Source organism: Mastigoproctus giganteus, chromosome 5, assembly GCF_048544385.1.
Source record: "Mastigoproctus giganteus isolate SK-2022 chromosome 5, ASM4854438v1, whole genome shotgun sequence".
Lineage (NCBI taxonomy): Eukaryota > Metazoa > Arthropoda > Arachnida > Uropygi > Thelyphonidae > Mastigoproctus > Mastigoproctus giganteus.
Genome location: NC_143579.1, coordinates 71,439,558 through 71,463,624, shown reverse-complemented (window position 1 = coordinate 71,463,624; position 24,067 = coordinate 71,439,558). Strand labels below are relative to the sequence as shown.

At 37.5% G+C, this 24,067-nt stretch overlaps 1 protein-coding gene across 1 annotated transcript in view; it reads left to right on the top strand.

The window, feature by feature from the left end:
* The window catches only part of LOC150085479 (isocitrate dehydrogenase [NADP], mitochondrial-like), a 153,196-nt gene that overhangs the window by 14,970 nt on the left and 114,159 nt on the right, over positions 1–24,067 (top strand). The window contains exon 2 of the mRNA XM_090374064.1: positions 19,652–19,746. Coding sequence (XP_090230190.1) covers positions 19,652–19,746 — 95 coding nt within the window. The remainder of the gene's footprint in view (positions 1–19,651; positions 19,747–24,067) is intronic.

The following is a 24,067-nucleotide window of genomic DNA, read 5'->3' as shown; positions in this document are numbered from 1 at the left end:
TAACTAATGATTGTGAAATACGGTATATTGTGATGTTTAATTAGGCCCAATTTGTGACAATTATAACAATTTGTTAACCCGGTATTTTAATATATACCTTTAATATAATAACGTCGTATTTTAATTTTATGAAGGCCAGTGTCAGGTGCTTGCCTCTACATATGATAGGCAAAGAAGATAATATGTAATATATCCACACAGTTTTCACGCTAGTCGGCATTCCCATATCTTATCCTTCGGTCCACTGAATATTTCTAACTGCTCCGCTAAATTTTCTGGTTCAGAAAAATTAAGATGGCCTCGCGCCATCTTAAAAAATCCTTTTAAGGATTTTTTAAGATGGCGCAATATTAAAAAAAGGTTATAGCTTAGGGCCACAAACAAGTTTAAATCCAGCCCTGAGTGTATTTATTTCTGACAGGCTCCAACCTAAATGAAATCATTAGTATTATTCTTGGGACGGATGTTGCTCAAATTTATTTATCGTTTTAGGGAGTCTGCAGTATCTCAAAGTTTGAGAATCCCTGCAGCAACCTCTTGTGAGTTTTTGACTTAGAAACTCAGAACTTTTCCATCAGTACCATTATTTTCCAAAATAATAAATAAAAAATCGTTTCATGCTAGCTAAGAAACCTTAAGAAAAAAACCTTAGAAATATATAAATATTAAAAAAAAAAAAAAAAAGTATTAAATTAAATACTAAATTGCTTGGAAATTTGCTTATATCCAGCCAATTTCTAAAATGGGTGATAAATCCCTCCTATCCAATTATCATCCCATTACACTTCTACTCTTTCTAATTTAATGGAGGAAACTCATTAATCATCAACTCGTAAACTATTTAGAAACCTTACGTCTGATGAATAATGCCACGTGGATTCTGTCAGTGTCGATCACCAGCGATTTACTGGTTTGTGTTACTCATCAGTGGAAAAGTGGTGAAACTCATGCAGTTGCTCTTGACATTTCAAAAGCATTTGTTCATGTTTGGCATAAAGTCTTCTAAATAAGCTTCCATATGATTTGCCAACTGGTTTTTGTAATTGGGTATCCAGTTTTCTCTCTGACTGCTCACTGTGTGTGATGGTAGATAGTCTTTATCTTCTAAATTCTCCACTAACGCTGGTGTTCCCCAAGGTTCAGTTATTAATGGCCTTCCATTGACTGAAAATCCTGTCTGTAGTTTTGCTGATGATAGCACATCGCATTGCACCTTCCAATTTGAGAAACCTTGCTTTGCAGAAACAGCTTCGACTTTTCAAATATCCACTACCAGTTCCTTAAATGTTGATTCCCAGTGGGGCGAAGATAACTTAGTTAATATCTTGCAAAAAGGATTCTTCTGCTTGGGGTCAGATTAAGGATGAAATAGGCCCCTGGCCATATTTAAATTTGAGGCTCCTTTAATATATATATATATAACAAGTTAAAAATTGCAACTCCGAACTGCCCGAGCACTACCTTTGTCACTCTTCCTCATGCATCTATATACACTATTTTGACTTCTCTCTTGAGCACAATTAGGTTTTCAAAAGCAATCAAGATGCTATTTTCTATTATATTTACTGTTTTCACCTTGCACTAAGTTAAATGTCTATGTCATGCTACTTTTACAATCAATTCTCTATGCTTTGAATGGGTTGAGCACGCTGAATTTTGATGGGATCCTTCCACTTGTTCAGATTACAAACCTAAGGGGGCATAAATTCAAATTAAGAAAAGTCAGATGTAGAATAGAAGTGTGGAAATTTGCCTTTAGCCAGCGGGTGGTTAATTGCTGGAACAAACTTCCATCTGTCGTGAAAGTTGATAGGTTAAATAAATTTAAAGAGGAACTGGACAGGCATTTGGAGGGAATAGTGTGATTTTTTTTTTTTTTTTTTTTTTTTTTTTTTTGGCTGATGCTGCATAAGCTCATACACTTGCTTTCTTGCATCACATGCCACTACTACTACTTTCCTGGGATGCATGTTACATATGTTTAATCCGTTCTCATCCAATCATAATTTCCACTTTCCAACACATGAGGTCGCTTCACCTCCACATATAAGCTACCCTAAGAGTGGTAAACTCCTCTCCCTCATTCTCTTATGTTGTGTGTTGGCTTACACTTCATGGTACACATTCCAGCATGGTACGTTAGTAAGTACCACTTTGGCCCACTGATTTATTTTAACTTCATTTCATTCATTCTTTCCTCAAAACTTAATCATTTTCATTTCATTTCCTTATTGCTTCATAAATTATTTCCTTATTTTATTGCTTTGTTAAGTATTTTTACGCTGGTTATTAATTTTTATATCTGCCTCTGTGGGGTCAGCTATTATACGCTTTCCACACCTTTGTTAATTTCTTAAAATTCACTATAATTTACCATGTTCTGAGTATATCTCGTGTTTGAAACAGAGGCCTTACTTATTTGTTTCATTCCCCTTGATTTTGGCAGCTGACTTGAAGAAATCACCAAAATCATCATAATTGTAACACTAAGTACTTTCATTAAATTTATTTCACAATATCTTCTTTACAGGTACTGACATGTATTTTTACTGTGGGTTTGACAGATGGCTCCTTAGACTAAACTTTATCCCATATTCAAAGTCTGTATTATTACACCTATATATATATATATATATATATATATATATATAATATTTTTTTTTTTTTTTTATGTAAACCCCAAACACGAGAGGTTTTAGAACCTATAGTACTTGGTACCGTGCTTGGGTTGGAGATTGAGAAGACAAAAGAAGATATTTGTTGACATTGGACTTGAACTTCTGTAGACTGTAATTTTCAGGAAATACGTATGAAGGAACGTCGTTCCAGAAAACACCAGTTGATTGAATAAACGAGGAAGATGAAAAGTTGGTTCTGTGAGTTTGAAGTTGGACAGTAAATGGATGTTGGCTGGTGGCGGCACGTGTTCGGACTGTTTTGAAAGAGGGAGTTGGAATTATAGAAGCCAATTCAGAACAGTGCCCATGGAAGTATCTGTAGAAGAGGCATGCAGTACATCTATGAGACGGCGAGTGGAGAGACTCTGTTAGAGATGAATCATTAATTAACCAAACTGCCCTCTTCTGAATGGAATCGAGAAGCCTGAGAGAGGTTTTGGGGGCACCACCCCAGATGTGGGAACAATATTCCATGGCTGGGCGGATTTGCGATTTATACAGAGTGAGCAGCTGTTTGGAAGAAAAGTAACGCTGAGAGTGAAAGAGAAAACCAAGTTTTTTAGATGCAGAGGAAGCAATATTTGTAATGTGCTTGTGCCAAGAGAGATTAGAAGTCAGGGTAATCCCCAAAAGAGATATATCATTTTGCCTAGAAATCGGAGTGTCACTAAAGATAAGTATAGGAGCAGGGCCGTGCCATGCTATGATGCAGAGAGGTGGCACCGTAAGGGGGTGGCATAAGCAGCGAAATAAAAATACAATTTGAACCATTCAATAATTAAAAATCTTTACGCAACACTTTTCTATATTGGTCTATGTCATTCCGATATTGATGTATACGATTTATGATTTATCACACGCCTCTGCCTAAGCGCTTTCGGTACCCTTTGATTTCAGTTTCTGGTGCAGGCATCGTTGGCGAGCGCTCGCCGAAAGACTTTTGATCTGACAGCGCGAAGCTATTATTTTTGTTTGTAATATACCGCGCGGCCGCTCCTAAAAGCTGAGGCAGCAATTATCACAAAAGACAATTGCATGTGTTACGTGTTGATAGTTCTGCTTTGAGCTTACAATTATTGACAATATTTGATTTTAATGTTAGTTTGTCTCGAGAAGTGGCAAGTGGCTGTGCTGTGTTTAAATCAGATATATATCTGTATCAGTATAATATTTTTGCATTTATACTAATTCAGTTTTTGTGTTTAAAAAGTAGATCAGGTAAGAGAATTATTGTTTTTTACAGCAATTTTAGTTACTTATTATCATTGAAAATGATTATGTTATGACAATAGGGACTCGAATTAAAAAGTAGCATTTGCATGGACTGGGTATATCTCAGGTGCGGAACATGTGCCTGTGTGTGATAGATAGAGAGTTATTTAGGTAATATTGGGCTACTTTTGCGTTGTGTGTGTGATAGAGAGAGAGAGAGAGAGAGTTGTTTAGGAAATATTTGCATTTGCCTACTTTTGTGTTCGTTATTTATTGCTCTATTTTTACAAAATTCATATACTGTACGTTGAAGTGGAGACAATACAATAACAAGTTAAAGAAAGGCGTATGTCAAAACGGCTGCTAGCTGTCAATTTGACAGATATTTGTTATCTATTTATTATGTTCTGTTACCTACAAATCTTACTAGCTTTTCAGCTCATTTGTTGACATTGGACTTGAACTTCTGTAGACTGTAATTTTCAGGAAATACGTATGAAGGAACGTCGTTCCAGAAAACACCAGTTGATTGAATAAACGAGGAAGATGAAAAGTTGGTTCTGTGAGTTTGAAGTTGGACAGTAAATGGATGTTGGCTGGTGGCGGCACGTGTTCGGACTGTTTTGAAAGAGGGAGTTGGAATTATAGAAGCCAATTCAGAACAGTGCCCATGGAAGTATCTGTAGAAGAGGCATGCAGTACATCTATGAGACGGCGAGTGGAGAGACTCTGTTAGAGATGAATCATTAATTAACCAAACTGCCCTCTTCTGAATGGAATCGAGAAGCCTGAGAGAGGTTTTGGGGGCACCACCCCAGATGTGGGAACAATATTCCATGGCTGGGCGGATTTGCGATTTATACAGAGTGAGCAGCTGTTTGGAAGAAAAGTAACGCTGAGAGTGAAAGAGAAAACCAAGTTTTTTAGATGCAGAGGAAGCAATATTTGTAATGTGCTTGTGCCAAGAGAGATTAGAAGTCAGGGTAATCCCCAAAAGAGATATATCATTTTGCCTAGAAATCGGAGTGTCACTAAAGATAAGTATAGGAGCAGGGCCGTGCCATGCTATGATGCAGAGAGGTGGCACCGTAAGGGGGTGGCATAAGCAGCGAAATAAAAATACAATTTGAACCATTCAATAATTAAAAATCTTTACGCAACACTTTTCTATATTGGTCTATGTCATTCCGATATTGATGTATACGATTTATGATTTATCACACGCCTCTGCCTAAGCGCTTTCGGTACCCTTTGATTTCAGTTTCTGGTGCAGGCATCGTTGGCGAGCGCTCGCCGAAAGACTTTTGATCTGACAGCGCGAAGCTATTATTTTTGTTTGTAATATACCGCGCGGCCGCTCCTAAAAGCTGAGGCAGCAATTATCACAAAAGACAATTGCATGTGTTACGTGTTGATAGTTCTGCTTTGAGCTTACAATTATTGACAATATTTGATTTTAATGTTAGTTTGTCTCGAGAAGTGGCAAGTGGCTGTGCTGTGTTTAAATCAGATATATATCTGTATCAGTATAATATTTTTGCATTTATACTAATTCAGTTTTTGTGTTTAAAAAGTAGATCAGGTAAGAGAATTATTGTTTTTTACAGCAATTTTAGTTACTTATTATCATTGAAAATGATTATGTTATGACAATAGGGACTCGAATTAAAAAGTAGCATTTGCATGGACTGGGTATATCTCAGGTGCGGAACATGTGCCTGTGTGTGATAGATAGAGAGTTATTTAGGTAATATTGGGCTACTTTTGCGTTGTGTGTGTGATAGAGAGAGAGAGAGAGAGAGTTGTTTAGGAAATATTTGCATTTGCCTACTTTTGTGTTCGTTATTTATTGCTCTATTTTTACAAAATTCATATACTGTACGTTGAAGTGGAGACAATACAATAACAAGTTAAAGAAAGGCGTATGTCAAAACGGCTGCTAGCTGTCAATTTGACAGATATTTGTTATCTATTTATTATGTTCTGTTACCTACAAATCTTACTAGCTTTTCAGCTCATTTCTATCGTTATTTTATCTACCCTATTTTAATAGCATGATAAGCATCATCATATTTAATCATTTTCAATGACCCACCTCCCCTTCCCCCGGTTGCATCTTTGCGAAGGACTGTGAATTTTTATTTAATATTTTTATTACAGTATGGAACAGAAAAGGAAAATGTCTGGAAGTCAATATAAAAAGAAACGCTTAAAGAAAGAAGAACAAGGAAGAAAGCTATGCTATGTTATGAAGGAATTCTTAGTACAAAAGTCCTGTTTAGATGAGTTGTCCACATCCGCATCAACAGCGACTGCTTTGGATTTGGCAAATAAAAATTCAGTGCCGCCCCAATCACTTCCAGAAGAAGTTGTTGAAGAGAGCCAAAAAATAACACCATCAGAAGTTCATCAAGAGCCGGGTAGCAGTAGCAGTGTAATTATGGAATGCTTTCTGCATGTCATCTGAAACTCGTCAAATACTGGTTGAGAGGGGTCCACATCAAATTAAAGAATTCGAATTTCCTATTAATAAAGGAAGGCGTAGATTTTCGCCCTTGCATTATTTGAAAGTGTTGAGCAATGGTGAAGTCGTTGAGAGAAGTTGTTTGATTTACTCTGTTTCAAATGATGCCGTTTTTTGCTTTTGTTGTATGTTATTTGATAATTCGTCTGCTATTAGTGACTGGCCCAAAAAAGGCTATTCTGACTGGGGAAATCTTATAAGAGCCCACACAATGCACGAAAAGTCTGTAAATCACAGAAATGCTTTTAGAGCATGGAAAGAATTGGATATTCGATTAAAGCAGAAAAAAACTATTGACGCTGAATATCAACGAATTATGGAAATTCAGCATTGGAGAGGAGTTCTAAAAAGAATTATGTCAATAATTAGACTATTGGTCTCACAATGCTTAGCTTTTTGTGGAACAACTGAACATTTGTTTCAGCCTAATAACGGAAACTTCCTAAAGTTGGTAGAATTGCTTTCTGAGTTTGATCCAGTTATAGAAGAACGTATCAGGAAAGTTCAACGCGAGTCTGATAAATGGTCTGTGACTTATCTAAGCAATAATATACAAGAATTTATAAATTTGATGCGAAATGTAATTTTAAGCAAAATTGTCGAAATAACAAAAATCGCTAAATATTTTTCGATAATCGCCGATTGTACCCCAGACATAAGTCATATTGAACAGCTCTCATTAACAATAAGAGTTGTCGCTTTTAACTCCATTCAAGCGTAAACATTCAAAATAAATATGAAATTGAAGAATTCTTTATTGGTTTTTTGAAGCTAGTGATTCAACCGGAGAGGGTTTGACAGAACTTATTCTGACACATTTGGAAAAGTTAGATTTTGAGTTAAAGTGGCTTAGAGGACAAGGCTATGACAACGGAGCTAATATGAAAGGAGTAAGAAAGGGTGTACAAAATAGAATACTTGAAAAATTGAAGAGAACCACTCTACAGTTGCCACCTAAGTGACATAACAGGGCTTACCATCGAGAAGGTGTGCATGAGTGGATTTTAGGGAGGCAGGCCAACCGGACTTCTCCTGAATCTTCTGTAATAGAAAGATATTGGATCCATCAGTGTTTTAGACTGAGTGTCTGATAACACACAGAATAACTGTTCCCCTCTAAGCCCCCCTCTAAGAGCAGGTGATAGGGGTTACCAAATGAAATATTTTTTTTTGTCAAGTAAACATAGGTCGTAAATGTGTCGTTATAGCAGCAGAAGCTATTAAAGGGTTGTAAAAATCGAACAATACATTCAATAATTTAATGTCGTTTAATGCAAACAAATCATATGCTGTTGCACACAAAATAGAAAAAACAATCCATAACACAGTGCTCAAACGTACGACTACCATCAACGTATATATCTTCTGCTAATAGCGTAAACACATAATGTAATTTTATGTTCAGTACGGGTACAGACATGGAAACGGAAGATAGATTCACAGGATTTATCAAGAACGCTTCCTAGGCAGAAGGTTGCCTCACCACACAACATTTGCTGCAATACACCAAAGATTGCGGGATAGTGGCTCTTTCGGTATGAATATGCTTGATACTGGATGTCGACACACTGCTAGGACACCCTGATTTGAGGAATAGGTTTTGCAGATCTTTGCTAATACTCCTTCTACCAGCACAAGTGCCGTTGCACGCCGATTGGGTGTGCAGCTTTGTTTGGTGTGGTCATAAGCCAGACTACATCTTTTCCGATGCCAGAAAGTGCATGCACTAGAACTTGTTGACTTTGCCCACGTGTCAAGTTCTCCCACTGATTTTTACAGGAAATCAACTTGCAGCCTGATTTTGCCAATAATGTTATTTACACTGATGAGGCATGTTTCACCCAAGAGGGATTGTTCAACGGCCACAACAGTCATGTGTGGGCAGAGAATAATCCCCATGCAATGGTTGAACATGGCTACCAACACAGGTTTAGGGTCAATGTATGGGCTGGCATTGTGGGAAACATTTTAGTTGGACCATACATGTTGCCTGCACATTTAGATGGACAACTCTGCGTTTCCTAGAGCAAACACTTCCAGAGTTGTTGGAGGATGTTTCTGTGATTGTCCGAGCACAAATGTGGTTCCAACATGATGGCGCACCACCACATTTTCACAGACGTGTACGCGCACACTTACATACAACCCTTCCAGGCCGATGGATTGGGCAAGGTGGACCTGTAGCCTGGCCAGCAAGGTCACCTGATCTGACTTGTTTGGACTTTTTCTTCTGGGGATACATGAAGACTCTTGTGTATGAAATGCCAGTGGAGGTCAATGATGTGAGTTATTCACTGAACATCATGGTCACCAGTTTGAGCACTTCTTATGAAGTGCTCAAACTGGTGACCAAATATGAATTGTTTTTTCTGCTTTGTGTGCAACAGCAAATGATTCGTATGCATTAAACAACATTAAATTATTGAATGTGCTGTTTTGATTTTTACAACCCTTTAATAGATGCTATACGACTCATTTATGACCTATGTTTACTTGACAAAAAATGTTTCTTTTGGTACCATCTATCACCTGTTCAAGTTTGTTGGTAGAGTTTCTCTGCACCCTGTATATATATATATACACACTGTGCTTCCACTTAATTATGTGCACACAAATGGTTTGTCCCACAACGTTGCAAGTCACATGACCACAGTTGTGGATATAAATGCAGCAGAAGAACCTTTCTAGTATTGGTTAAACGTACAAACTGTAGCAGGAATGGGGAAAAGGAGTGATCTAATGGACTTAGAACGTGACATGATAGTAGGTGCAAGACGTGCTGAACAAAGCATCTCTGAAACGGCAGTTCTCCTGAATTTTTCACCAACCACAGTTTCAAGGGTGTATCGAGAATGGTGCAACAAACAAAAAACATCCTCTCAATGGCACTCCTGTGGAAGAAAATCGCTTGTTGGTGAGAGAGGTTGCTTGGTCTGACGAGTCGAAGTTCCTGGCGCATCATGTTGATGGAAGGCTCAGAATTTGGCGAAAACAACATGAATCCGTAGACCCGTCATATCTGACAACTACTGTGCAAGATGGTGGGGGCAGTGTTATGGTGTGGGGAATGTTTTCTTGGCACATGTTGGTTCCATTGATACCCATAGATACACGTCTGAATGCCACGTTGTTGCTGACCAAGTGCATCCGTTCATGTTGACAGTTTATCCTCAGTCAGATGGTTACTTCCAGCAGGATAGTGCGCCGGTGCACAAAGCCTGAATCACTATGGAATGGTTCAAGGAACATGACAATGGCTTTTCTTTGCTGCAGTGGCCCGCTGAGTCCACAGATCTCAATCCTATTGAACATCTTTGGGATGAGCTGGAAAGGGCTGTTCCGCTGCAGGCCTACACCTTCGTCGAATCTCAAGGAACTGCGTGACACACTTGTGTCTGCATGGTACTCCATTCCTGCACAACGTTTTCAGCATCTTGTTCAATTCATGCCTAGATGAATTCAAGCTGTTTTGAAGGCTAAAGGAGGCTCAACACGCTACTAGGTAGGTGTGCCTAATAAAGTGGCAGCACAGTGTATATTGCACATACATATAAATACAAATTCTACATAGATATTTATATTTATATTGTGAATAATAATTCCTTGATAAAAATGTAAAATAAGAGGTCAAAAATGTTAAGACTTGAAAAATAAAGTAATAATAAAAACAATTTTAATAGAAACTTTTAACTTATTTATTGTGCAATAAAAAGGTACAGTCAGTTCTGCTATAATGCACATTTTCGCAACGCGATTGATATATTAGGAAATAATGCAAGTATAATGTGATTTTAGCATTTGCTCGTGTGTGATTTCGTCTGCGAGTAACACCAGATGAACGCAAAACCCAGCTCCAAGCTGAACGTAGCGACCTGCTCAGCAATACATATAAGTTTACAAAGCTGAAAAAATGTCAAATATGTGAGAGCTATATTTCTCATTTACTGTAGTTGTATTGGTTGGAGACACTTTTGTCATTTGCTGTATTCACAAGATAACATGTGATATTGTAGGCCGACTCATGTTTTTAGGAGTGCGCATTTTTCTGTTCGAACAGAAATTTCATGAGCCATTTAGCAGAGCAGCCCATTTCTGGAGGTTTTAAACTTGCCTCACTTGTGCATCCCATATTCGTTGTTATTGATTGCTTATCGTTTTTACTGTTTTAAATTTTACAATCCAAAAAAAAATTAAAATGTCAGTGAACAGAAATATCAAACAAACAAACTTCATATCTTGTAAAGGTAAAGTGCTATATTTACTGTAATATTTATTTATTTATTGGAAATTTAAGGTGTTTAAACCTGTGTTAGCAATTTTATTGAGTTTCTAACTTTTTTAATGTGTTACTTACTAGACTGAATATTTTTTTTTTTTTTTTTTTGGGTGCTCTGCCCCATTCCTATTGTTCCTATAAGCCCTGTTGTTTTTAATGTGTGAAATACCGTAACATGGAGATTTTTAGGAACACGTGTACTGCATTATAGCAGAACTGACGGTATAATAATAAAATTTAAACACTTAACATGTTAAGTTTAAGTATGCTTTTATATTAAACGTTTTCTTGGTTATTATTATAAATTTTTATCACTACTTTAGAATATATTTACGCTGAAAGTGAGGCCCCCGACCATGGCCGGTTTGGCCGTAGCATTAACACAGCCCTGCTTTTGCTTCTGTGCTTATCTTCGACAATGCTAAGATTTCTAGACAAGATCGTATGTCTCTATTAGGGATACCCTGACTTCTAATCTCACTTGGCATAAGTACATCACAAACATTGCTTTTTCTGCACCTAAAAAACTGGATTTTCTATTTTGCTCGCAGTGTTACTTTTCTTCTAAACAGCTACTTACTCTGTACAAATCTCTATTAGGGATACCCTGACTTCTAATCTCACTTGGCATAAGTACATCACAAACATTTTTCTGCACCTAAAAAACTAGATTTTCTATTTTGCTCGCAGTGTTACTTTTCTTCTAAACAGCTACTTACTCTGCACAAATCTCAGATCTGACCTACCATGTAATATTGTTCCCATGTCTGGAGGCAATGCCCCCATCTCAGGCTTCTAGACTCCATTCAAAAGAGGAGAGTTAGTTAATTTATAACCCATCTCTAACAAAGTCTCTCTCTACTCTGTCTCACAAATGTTCTGTTTCTGCTGCATGCCTTTTCTGTAGATACTTCCATGGGCACTAATTTTCTAAAATGGCTTCTATAATATCCCATCCAAGCCAGTCAGCATCTTTTTACTGTGCAACTGCAGACTCACAGAACCAACTTTTCTTCCTCCTCATTTATTCCTTTAACCTCCATTTTTGGGAACAATCTCTCTCTTCACACATTTCCTGAAAATATTAATATTTTTTACAGTCTCAGAAATTTAAGTATAATGTCAATAATTACTTTCTTTCATCTTCTCAACCTTCAACTCGTGCACGATACTAATACTATATAGGTTCTTATACCTTTCATGTTTGGGGGTTTTATTAAAAAAAAAAAAAAAAAATACTAAAATATATTATTATAAGAGTGTATTTGACTGTAAAGATGGAACATATAATAATAAAATATGTTAGAGAATTACATCTCAAAGTGCAAGGTAGCTATATAAGAGAATGTAATATAACATTAAGACAATTATTGAGAATCAGTAATGTGAACTTGGGTGTCATGTTAATTACGTAGGATGCCAAGCTAAAAGAAATTAGCATTAGTAGAGACACATGATGCAAGAAAGCAAGCTTATACAGAATCAACTAAGAGTTAAATCAAGTGAAAATTTTCTTTAATAGGAAGCTTCGTATAATTAATTGGTATACAGCAGGAGTGGCCTACTTAATTTGTGATGCGATCTACTTTTTTCCTTCAAAATGTGCCGCGATCTACCATCTCAAAAATTACATTGCACAAATCGAGGGATGACTATTATTTAAAATTCGTCGTGATCGACCGAAATTAAATCCGCGATTGACTGGTAGATCGCGATCGACTTGTTGGCCACCCCTGGTATAGAGTTATCATTTAACATATCCCAGAGGATATCTAATGTGTATTCAATGCATATATAACAAAGTAACATCCAGTGAGAATAGATTATTACTATCGTCAAGGCTATAGTCCTTAAGGTTATTAAATAATGTATCGTAGTTTTTTTATCCCAAATTGTATTGCTTGTCTAAAGGGTTTTATAACATTATATACTTGTTTGGCTGAGGATGAAAACACAAAGTTCCTGTAAGAAACGATGTGGTGAATAGGAAATCTGGTTTTATGCAGTTTTACCTGCCCAAAAAAGTGCTGGGATATTGTATGTCCTGGCCTTCAATTCCTTTAACCAAGACATAGTAATGCAGTCATTTTTTTCGATACATGGTTAACGTCTTATTGTACTGATTGGCCAAATTGGTAAATATTGCCGGGTCTACTTCAAGGTAAGTAGGCGCCTCCGTAGCCAGGTGGGCAGGAGCAGCAGTGTGTAGCACACGCTTCTTGATTAGACCGTGGTTCGAGCCCGTGACCACCAAATACGAAGGATGCAGAAAGGTCAGGAAATTACCACTGCATATCCCTGGAGCAATATGGCCTTAGTTGCTAATGCTCCTAAAAAAAACCAAAACCAATCAAGGTAAGTGGAGGTATCTGATACAATTGAATCTAACTTATTTATATAATCAGATTTATCGAGTATTACAACTGCATCTCCTTTATCTGGTCTCTGAATAATAATGTCTTTACTTTCCCAAAGTTCACATAAAGCTGAACTGTCTTGTCTATTCAATATAGGAAGTTGCATTTCTTTTACGTTATTCACCACTTGGTTAACTTGTTGAATAAATAAATCTTTTTGTGGGACGTTACGAAGTCCGAATTCAATATCAATTGTGCACTGTTTTTTAGGCATCTTGCGAGGGTTGAAATTATATTGAATTCTTTGGATAAAAATAAGCGAAAATCTTCACTTTTTATTATCCAAGCGAAAAAGGTGACCAGATTCCAGGAAAGATTTGTAACCTGTTGATATGCAGGTTCATTGCACGTTGGGCGGGGTGTTCGCAAACTAGCTGAAGCATTCTGCGTTAGCACGTATGTGGGTCATCACCAAAATCGTATAAACTTGGTCAAAAGCTCGCAATAATGTGTTTGAACTCGTATGAACCTGTCTTAAAACTCCCGATAACATATTCAATTTGTTGATGTCTGTTTTTTATTTCTGAGGCCTGTGCTTCACGTCACAAATCTATGGAAGTCTTCAGTACAGACCGATCATTAGGATGTAGATAATAATTTTTTAATTTGTTGCAAAGTTTTCTAACCTGGAAAAGGCATTTTTGTTTATTAGAATACTGAGATTTTAAGGCAAGTTTAACTATAATACCCGATGTGACTAGTGCTAGTTGCTTCATGCCTGAAATTTTTTGATTTAAATTGACCCTGGCAAACTTCGGAACAATGTTGTTTTGAAGGCAATATTTTTGAAAAGAAATATGATAACTTTGGGCTGAGTATCTTAGTGTTAATCTGTAATTTTGCACCAAGCTGTTCAAAAAATCCCCCATAATTGTATATCGATAGGTTATACCCAGAGAGAAAGGAAGTGAATGAAATAGTCAGTAATTTGTAGGGAACCGCGTGGATCCTTGATAAGACAAGTCGCAATCGCTGCAAGAAATATTGTATACCGGGTAATTTATTTGTGTTGCAAATGAGGAAAGGACTGAGCGATTGTTTAATATAGCGTGTAATTTCTGTATTGGTCAGGCCACAGTTTTAAATTCGGTATCTTTAAAAAATCTCTTAAGCTGTTTGTGCCACTGTTCAACATATGAAACAGAAATAAAGTATTTTTTGGTGCTGCTATTGTTGGATGGTGTGGTTTTTTTGTATCCTATCCTTAGCTTGTATCTTGGTTCGATTTATTGTTTGCATAGACCCCCTCGCCGAGCGTGAAACAAACCTACATATCAACAGGTTAAAAATCTTTCCTCGCGTACTCTATTGCAGGACCAGATTTCACTTTTATCCAAAGGATTGAATTATAATTTACCCCCTCTCAAGCTACCTAAAAAAACAGTGCATGCAAATATTGAATTTGGACTTCATAACATCCCACAGAAAGATTTATATATTCGATAAGTTAACCAAGTAGTGAATAAAATAAAAGAAATGCGACTTCCTAAATTGAATAGACAAGACAGTTCAGCTTTATGTGAACTTCGGGAAAATAAAGACATTATTATTCAGAGAGCATATAAAGGAGATTGTATTGTTATTTGGTTTTTAGGAGCATTAGCAACTAAGGCCATATTGCTGCAGGGATATGCGGTGGTCATTCCCTGACCTTTCCGCATCCTCTGTATTCAGTGGTCAGAGGCTCGAACCCCGGTATAACCAAGAAGCGAGTGCTACGCACTGCTGCTCCTGCCCACCTGGCTACGGAGGCGCTAATATAAAGGAGATACAGTTGTAATACTCGATAAATCTGAATATATAAATAAGTTAGATTTGATTGTATTAAATACTACCACTTACGACGAAAGAAAGCAAGCGTATGAGCTTGCTTTGTTGCAGCCATTAGGATTTGGACTTCGTAACGTCCCACAGAAAGATATTTATTTATTCGACAAGTTAACCAAGTGGTGAATAACATAAAAGAAATAACATAAATAAATAGATAGTGTGGTATCGACAATTCTATTTATAATTAGACCTGGCACTGTTTACCAATTTGGTCAATCAGTACAATAAGACGTAACCATGTATCAAAAAAATGACTACATTACTATGGTTCAGTTAAAGGTATTGAAAGCCAGAACATACAACATTCGTGCACTTTTCAGTCAAGTGAAATTGCATAAGACTGGATTTTCTATTCAGAGCATTGTTTCCTACAGAAACTCTGCATTCTCATCCTTGGCCACACATGTATATGGTATTTTTTTTTTTTTTTTTTTTAAGTGTAAAGTGTGTTTAGAGTCAAACAGCACCAGGGGTTTCTCCCATCTCCACGTAGTTTATTTGTCAGGTGATACAGTGTGCTGTAAAAGCCAGAGGTTTGAGCGTATCGATATTGTGGTGTGTAGTGTCGTGTACCATTGTTCCTCTGGCCATTTAGCTGCCAGACCCCTGCTTGAGGCCCGACATTGCCCTACTTTGCCCTACTTTCACCCCATGGAGGCAGACTAGGTACATCAGTAATTTAGATATTTACTCTGGCAGGTCCTGCTACCTAATTTCCTGAGATTTCAGTGGCTATGACTTATTAAAAAGACAAAATAAAAAAATAAATAATTAGTAGTAGATAAATACGCACGCATAGTGGGGAGAGCACTTGATTTTAGGACCAAATTGGTGGGTGAAGGTAATTTAGGGTGTGATTAAGTTTGGAAGTTGTGGGTAATTGCTTATGTACAGATAGAGAGGGGAGGAGACTGAAGGCTGTGGGTGATAGGCAAGATGGCTCCAGATATCAGTGGGGCATGCCCATGCCCCACCAGGAGGGCAAGTGAGGGACGGCAAGGATGGGAGGAGACAGGAGGTACCATTCCCCTCCCCCATCTGGGGGAGGAATAGTGGCCAGCAAGGGAGCCGGCTCAGGTTGCCTGTATGGCACATTGGCAATAGCTGCCAGTTGATGGCCAGTAAATCATCGTGACTAGGACAGCATCCTGGTCTCGGTTTCCAAGTTGTTAGGGTCGTTCATGGGAGGAGTCCCATCCAATGTTCATAGTCATGAAGGCTCACTGATGCAAAACTTAACCCACGCAATGAGAGGCCACACCAGAGGGGTTTATTTTACTTTAATGTCTGGTCCAGTTTATGTATTGGGAGAAGATCCCATTTGTGGTTGATTTCCATGGGTCAGGTTGGTGTGGTCAGTTCCTTTGGCATATGAGTGGTGACATTTTCTTTGGGAGAGTCGATATTATTATGGTGGTAGTCTTGTTCTTCGTCTCTCATGGACGAATTTTGTAAAGGCGTTGTATGTTTCTTTTGATTCCAGAAGATAGTACTCTTGGTGCTTCGGGTTGAAATGGATGGTTGCGATCAGTATGCAGCAGAGGTCTTCATATAGTGGGCAGTGGTACATTATTTGTTTCCAGGAGGCCACAGGAGCATAGCAGGTTGTAGTCAAGCCTAGGGTAATTAGTTTCCCTTTGATTGCACCATGACCAGTCAGGAGATAAGTAGTGAAGAGAACCAGGATGGTACCGGATAGGTTTTATCAAGCTCTGGTAAGAATTTCTTTGTTATTGCACCTTTAGTTGTGTCATTCCAGCGTTGTTGCCAGGTCTGTTTGAGGAATGTGGAGAGTTGCCATTTTTCAATGGAGTGGTTGGAGTTGTCTCGAGTTTTCTGGGTCAGTGGCGTGGTCCATGAAGGTGGTCAATCTTCCTTTTGTCAGGTTGTAGAGCATGACACACTGCACAACCTCCACGTCCAGGGGAGGGCATGAGTTCTGACAGTGCGGCATGGCCAGTAGGATTGAGCGTTGTATGCTCTTGAGTTTTCTCTGGTTGGTACCATAGTAGCTTTTCTTTACCACACCAGAGCGGCGAATACTACAAGACAGTATTCCTTATGGCAAGTAGGAATACTGTCTTGTAGAAAAGACAGGGTTTTCCGTTTGAGTCCCCAGTCCCTCCGTGCAACTCTGATGACCATTGCTGAGTAGCTTTTTATTTTCCACTGGATGTAGGTGAGGTGTGGCTTGAAGGTTAGATTTCCATCAAGGATAAGTCCCAGGTGTTTGAGTTGCGTGACACACTTGACAGTGGTATTGTGGATCTTGATTTGTGGTGGTCGGTTCAGGTAGAGATGACCTCTCAGCAGGATAGAGCAGGTTTTTGTTGGTGATATTTGGAGGTTGTTTTGGGCAGCCCAGTCTTGTAGGGTCACGAGGGCCTGGTTTCTCAATGCCTCCAGCTGTGCTCTGGAGTCTGCAGCCAGCAATAGGACAAGATCGTCAGCATAGGCCTGGGAGGTTATGCATCCGAGATCCTGGTGGATGAAGTCATCCATGACTACGTTCTAGAGCAGTGGGCCCAGTACAGAGTCCTCCGGGCAGCCTCTATATACTTGGCATGTTGTCTGGCAGAATGGTGTTCGCACTGTGATTTTTCTATTTGAGAGATATTGTTTTACACAGTTGTAGGTGTGTAAGAGAACCATCAACTTTTTTTCCATCACTATTTTTTTGATTGGAAGATCAGAAAATTTTAATGACTTAGTATCTGTATTTTCCCTTTCCAATGTAAAGTTGAGTCTAGGATGAATATTATTAAATGAATGTAAAATGTCTTGGATAGTGTTACTATCAGTAATAACCAGAACATCGTCTAAATACCTCCCATAGTATTGATACAGGGTAGAAAAGGCATCAAATGTCTTGATTCCTTTTCTACATCCAGACAAAAATCTTGATGTCTTTCCCATAGCTTTGACAATGCTCCTTCTTTCTCATCTTAATGTGGATGTGCTGTACTGTTGGAGTGGGAAATTAGGTTTTGCTTTACGACCCAGCACTTTTCCAATCTTGTATAGAAGCATCATTGTGACCTGCAAGAAGTGCTACGAGAGATCATTTTTAAATGAAGTTAGGGGTCGTGTTTGCAGGAGACCCAAAAAATGAGATTGAAGACCCCAACGGCAAAAAGAAGGGAATGGAGGAAAATGAGATCTAGAAAAGCTAGTCAGAGAATTTATGGATGCCACAATTAATCGATGCAATTTCTGATCATGATATGCAGCCATTTATTATGACCCACTTGAGGACATTTGTTCTAATGTTCTTTTTATGTAGAGAGAAACACCTAACCCAGCCAATCAGTTCTCTCCAAAATTGATAAATCAATTAGCCTTTGGACATGGAGTCATGTGATTTAACTGCTCTGCCCAGTCAAATGTTAGCTATAACAACACATGCAGACTGAACTGACCCTTGTCAGTGACATTCAGGTTGCTGTGACATAACAGCTGATAACCAAACTCTCATCTGAGTTATAGGCTATATAACCATTGCCTGAAAGGAATATATCATATCACTGTACCCAGCTATTGCATATCACTTACAACTAAATCTAGTAAGGCATATTTTTCTGTTGTTACTACCCATCCATTATCCCACATCACTGACACCCAAAGCTAGTATAGCCTGTAAACCCTTTTAGAAGACCATAAGACTTTGCCGCTGCCTATAAGAGCAAACCTGCTTTCTCCATTCCCAGACTATTTGTGCACAACCCATCACTAAAAACTCATATACTATCAAACCCCAATCTTACAATTACACAGTACATATCTCAGTATTGTTGGTAGCAATCACAAAGCTACTGTTGAAACATTTGGATGGCAAATTAAGGCATCATACTAGAGTAGCTTTCTTGTTAGGCAAATTAATTGTTAATATGTTTGAGTCTCGATTAGAGGAAAAGTAAATGTTCGCTCGTTTATGTTGGGTTATCTTAGTTTATAAGCAATATATTTGTCTAATATTCATGAATATGTTAATATTCCTTTTTTTTAAATAAATTGTGTTTGTATTTTACTTCTGTCTCTCAGCTGATAATCTCACCATTGCAACGTACTTTATGGACTCTACCGCTCGAATCAGTTACAATTCACTTAATCGTTATATGGTTTCAGAGGGCAAATACAGAACCTGGCTTCAGCACTGGATACAAATGATATTGACATCACACCTCTGAGATATCCCAGTTACATCATGGCTTGGTGTTGAGGATTTAAAGGAATACCATACCTACGACCTAATACACGTCCTCTGCAATTTCTCTCGAGTCCCCCTTTCACTCTGCACACAACAATCACCATTCCACCCTCACAACACATTGAGAAAAACTAATTGTTAATATGTTTGAGTCTGTTTTAAAATCAATAACTTCTTCAAGCCTTCTGCTTCTTCAGTATCTGTGTTATTGAAAACATCATGGCACACCAGATCCATCACTGCTCTTACGCATCTGATTGTAAATAACTGGTAAGTATAGTATGATACCTATTTAGTTTCAGATTAAGTACAGTGCATTTATTTTTGGATAAACTGTACCATGTGCCTTTTATCTTAAACTTCCAGGCTTTTCACGTATAACCTGGACAGCCCCTCCCCTTTTCCATATATAGTCCAGTAAAACAAGGTGTTATTGTAATACTGCTTACATTTATAGTGGAATTGCATTAAATGCTAATAATGGTGTTCATCTTTATCATTCAACAGATGGAAATGATAAAAGAATAGTGGTTCAGAAACCAGTGGTAGAACTCGATGGAGATGAAATGACAAGAGTGATCTGGGAAAAAATAAAAGAAAAGGTATAAACTCTATTATTAAAGTAAAGAGAAATTCTTTAATAAAACTTATTTTTAACATTCTAATAACTTAATTATTAATCATTCTTGTTTTCATATTTTCGTATTTTCATCGATATCCACTTGATATCGATGGTTCAACTGTTGATGATCCTGCTCAGATAGCAAACAAACTGAATGAGTATTTTGCATCTACATTCACACATGAGGAGTTATTAAGGTTTGAAAATGCCACAAGGTTATCAAATTGTAACAGGGTGCTTAATGATTTTGTAATAACTGAGAACAAAGTGGAGGAGAAATTGTTGACATTAAACATAAGAAAGGCATCTAGGTGGATGGGATCTATCCAGTTATATTAAAGGAAGTAAACAAACCCTTAGCCATAATTATGAGAGAATCCTTGGACTCAGGGGAGGTCACCACGGACTGGAGATATGCAAATGTGTCCCCAATTCACAAAAGGAGATCAAAGGGTGATACAAGCAATTACAGTCCTGTAAGTTTAACTTCTGTTCCGGGTAAAATAATGGAGTCACTGGTTAAAGATGCATGAGTTTGTTGAGGAGTTTGTTTGCATCCAGTTCCTTTGTAAGGAACTGGATGCAAAAAATAATTTTGATATCATATACATGGATGGATGGAATACGGGAGTGCATGACAGCCCGAAGCTTAACCGACCAAGATACCTTGAACCGCACTATATGGCGGGAAAAAATTCCTAACAAGAAATAACTTGTAGGCTGAGGAAACCCATTGTAAATGGAAACACTCCTCTTGAAGAAGAATATACTTGGATTTCAGGAAAGCTTTTGACACTGTTGTGCATGGAAGACTACTGTACAAATTGGAGCAGAATGTTGTTAAGGGTAAGTTGCTAAAATGGATAAAAGAATAGTCACGTGGGAGAAGACAGAGGGTGGTAATCAATGGGTGCGGCTCTTCATGGATTAATGTTATTAGTGGAGTCCCACAGGGTTCGGTGTTGGGTCCACTGTTGTTTTGTATATTTATCAATGATATTGATGAAGGTATATCAGGCTTAGTATCGAAGTTTGCAGATGATACAAAGGTTGGCAGGGTTGTTAATGACTGTGTTACTGAAATAGGATCTAGAAAATCTGGACAGATGGGCTGAGAAGTGGCTACTGAAGTTTAACCTTGAAAAATGCAAAGTACTGCATATGGGTAGAAGTAACCCCAGAGAAATGTACCAACTGTGTGGTACTACACTTAAGGTGGTAGAAAATGAAAAAGACCTGGGAGTAATTGTGCAATCAGCTATGAAGTTTTCTGAGCAATGCAGACAGGATGCCAGGGCAGGTCATGGGGTGTTGTCAATGATATACAGGAATTTTGCTTGCAGGGAAAAGGAGGTGATTGTTCCTCTGTATAAGGCAATGGTCAGGCCACGCCTTGAGTACTGTGTGCAGGTCTGGAGGCCTCATTTTAGGAAGGATGTAGATTTGCTTGAGCGTGTACAGAGAAGGGCAACAAGATTGGTGAGGGGAATGAAGGGATCATCTTAACAGGAGAGGCGTAAGTTCTGCAAATTGCAGCAGCTGGAGACTAGGTACCTGCAAGGTGATCTGATTGAGATGTATAAGGCCTTGAATGGGTTGAACTAAATTCTGATGTCATTCTTCCACTTGTTCAGATTACGAACCTAAGGGGCCATAAATTGAAATTGAGAAAGGACAAATGTAGAATAGCTGTGCAGAAATTTGCCTTTAGCCAGCGGGTGGTTAATTGCTGGAACACAACTTCCATCTGTCGTTGTGGAAGTTGATAGGTTAAATAAATTTAAGGAGGAACTGGACAAACATTTAGAGGGGATTGTTTTGTAATTTTTTTTTTTTTTGGCTGATGCTGCATAAGCTCATAATGCTTGCTTTCTTGCATCACATGCCACTACTATTACTACTATTGAACAAAAATAAGCAGAGATTTTTTTGATTACTGAAAAAAATGTAAAAAAATTCTGCAAAAATTTTGCAGATGTAATGAATGTATCTTAAAATACCTTCATTACATCTGCAAGAGGGTATAGTGCTTTCATTATAAGAAAGCTGTTGTTGATTTGGGTTTTATTGGCGCACTAGCAACTAAGGCTATAATGCGCCATTATAAGAAAGCACTATACCCTCAATCACAAGAGTGTAACAGCTTTTAACACATACACAAAAAGATGGATAATCAACTTTTTGTGCATGTTAACTAGCTAGAAACTATTGTGGCAACATGAAGTAATAGCATTATCAAATGCACATATTTCATTTGAAATGGGTAAACCTCTAAATAGTTAGGCGGGAAAAATTGTTTACAAATTGTAGTCTTGCTGCAATTGAAATATTGTATTGAGCAATTTATAAGATCACACATAACACACCAGAAAAATCTCCATCATTACATATTTGCATTCTAAATATGGATCATCACTCTTCAAGAATAATTACACAATTGTTTCCGATTTACAACTGATATGCTGAGGAAGTTGTTTTGTATCATTTTTACTACATCTACTTGTTTGACTTTCATGATGGAAGATGTAAGTAACCATGCCTTTTTGAGATTGGATTAATTTCTATTGTGGACTGAAAACTGTAGAATATGCAGTAAATAAAACTGCCAACACTGTCAGGGACTAACAATAAGTGATCATCACTTATTGTTAGTCCCTGACAAAATTCCTATACTATTGCTAAAGAAATATCCATAGCTATCTAAAGAAATGGGGTCTCTTGGACCACATGCAAGCTCTTTTTTGAACACTAGTAGAACTAGTGCACTTGGACATTATTGGAACAGAAGTTGAAGTAAGATCTATACTGTCCTTGAGGGCATCAGTGAAATGGTGCCAAAGAGAAATGAGTTTTCCATTCTTCAGATATGAATATTTGTCTTTTCAAGAGTTTCCCTTATGAAATTGATATTGCTAAATTCAGAACAGGAATTCTAGACTTGTATGTCAGTTTAGCCTTAATGAATGTAACAGAAGATACTCTCATTTTTGCTTTACATCAGTTACAGACATCATGTTGCAAGGGATTGTAAAGAAACTCTTGGAGCTAGTAATAATTTTCCTTGGAGGCTTGCCTCCAAAAGTATACCAGTTGTTTGTATATTCTTCTCAATTTCAAAGGATACCAGGTGTTTGTATTCTTCTCAACAGCTGTATCTAAAGATACAGCTATTGAGAAGAATTCTGCTTGAAGAAATTCCTCTAAAAACAGATGCGGGCATGCATGTGCATGTTTAAAGCTTGTTTTCAGACTTCTGTAGCTGCCAGATCTCGTTACTAGGGTTTGAAATTTTTGTTGAGCATTCTTCTTCACATAAATGAATAGACCTTACTGTATCTCTTGTAGCACTCAAAAAATTTAGTGAATATTTATAGTAGCTGTCAGAGGAAGCAGTGGCTTTGGCATCCTTTGATTTTTATTCAAAATATAATGCACAATTTCTTGGACCAGCTTGAGTACAAGGTAATCATTTAAAATTTGAATAATTTTGAGTAAAAGGAAGAGTGCTGAAGACAAGAAATTTACAAGTAATATTTGTGATAGTTTGTCATTCAGCACATAGGATTATGTTCATGTTACCCCAAAACAGTTATTAAAAACTACTAAACATGATTTTTGTGAAACACCATCAGAATCTATGATATAGAAACTTCTGGAAATGTTCAGTGAGACTAAGAATAACTGAATGTGAAATGCACTAAAGTGCCATTGTCTCAAACTTAATACTCAGGGGCACACCTCGGGCAAAATAAAAACCTAGAGTTTGAGACTCTCTCTGGTGAGTACATAATACAGGAGTACTAAATCAACCAAACTATAGAATGGTGACTGTTGTCTGATAATATAAATGTCCATCACTTTCGATATTTGTAAAGAGGTAAGCATAAGAAAAATGCAATATAGGGGAAAGAAATGCAAAAATTGATATAGCAATTCTGCCCATTCAAGCAAAGATGATAGTATCCAGTTTTTTTTTTTTTTTTTTGTAAAAATATATAGGTTTTGGGATGCACTGACCCTCCTGGATCCCTCTCCATTCATCTTTTACTTTGGTTGCTTAATGCAGAATGGTGATTCAGCCAAACATGGAGCCATGTTTGACTGTAGCTCTACTAAAATTTTAAATCATTTCTTCAGGCACAGGTGCTCATAAAAGATAATAATTAAGCTTTTCTTCATTATTATAAATTATATAAAAACACATCTAAGTAACATTTTATTATTTGAACATTAAATGTCATCACTGTATAGCATCTATTTCATTATACCTGCACCTTTTGTCTGTTTAAACAAAGTTAATG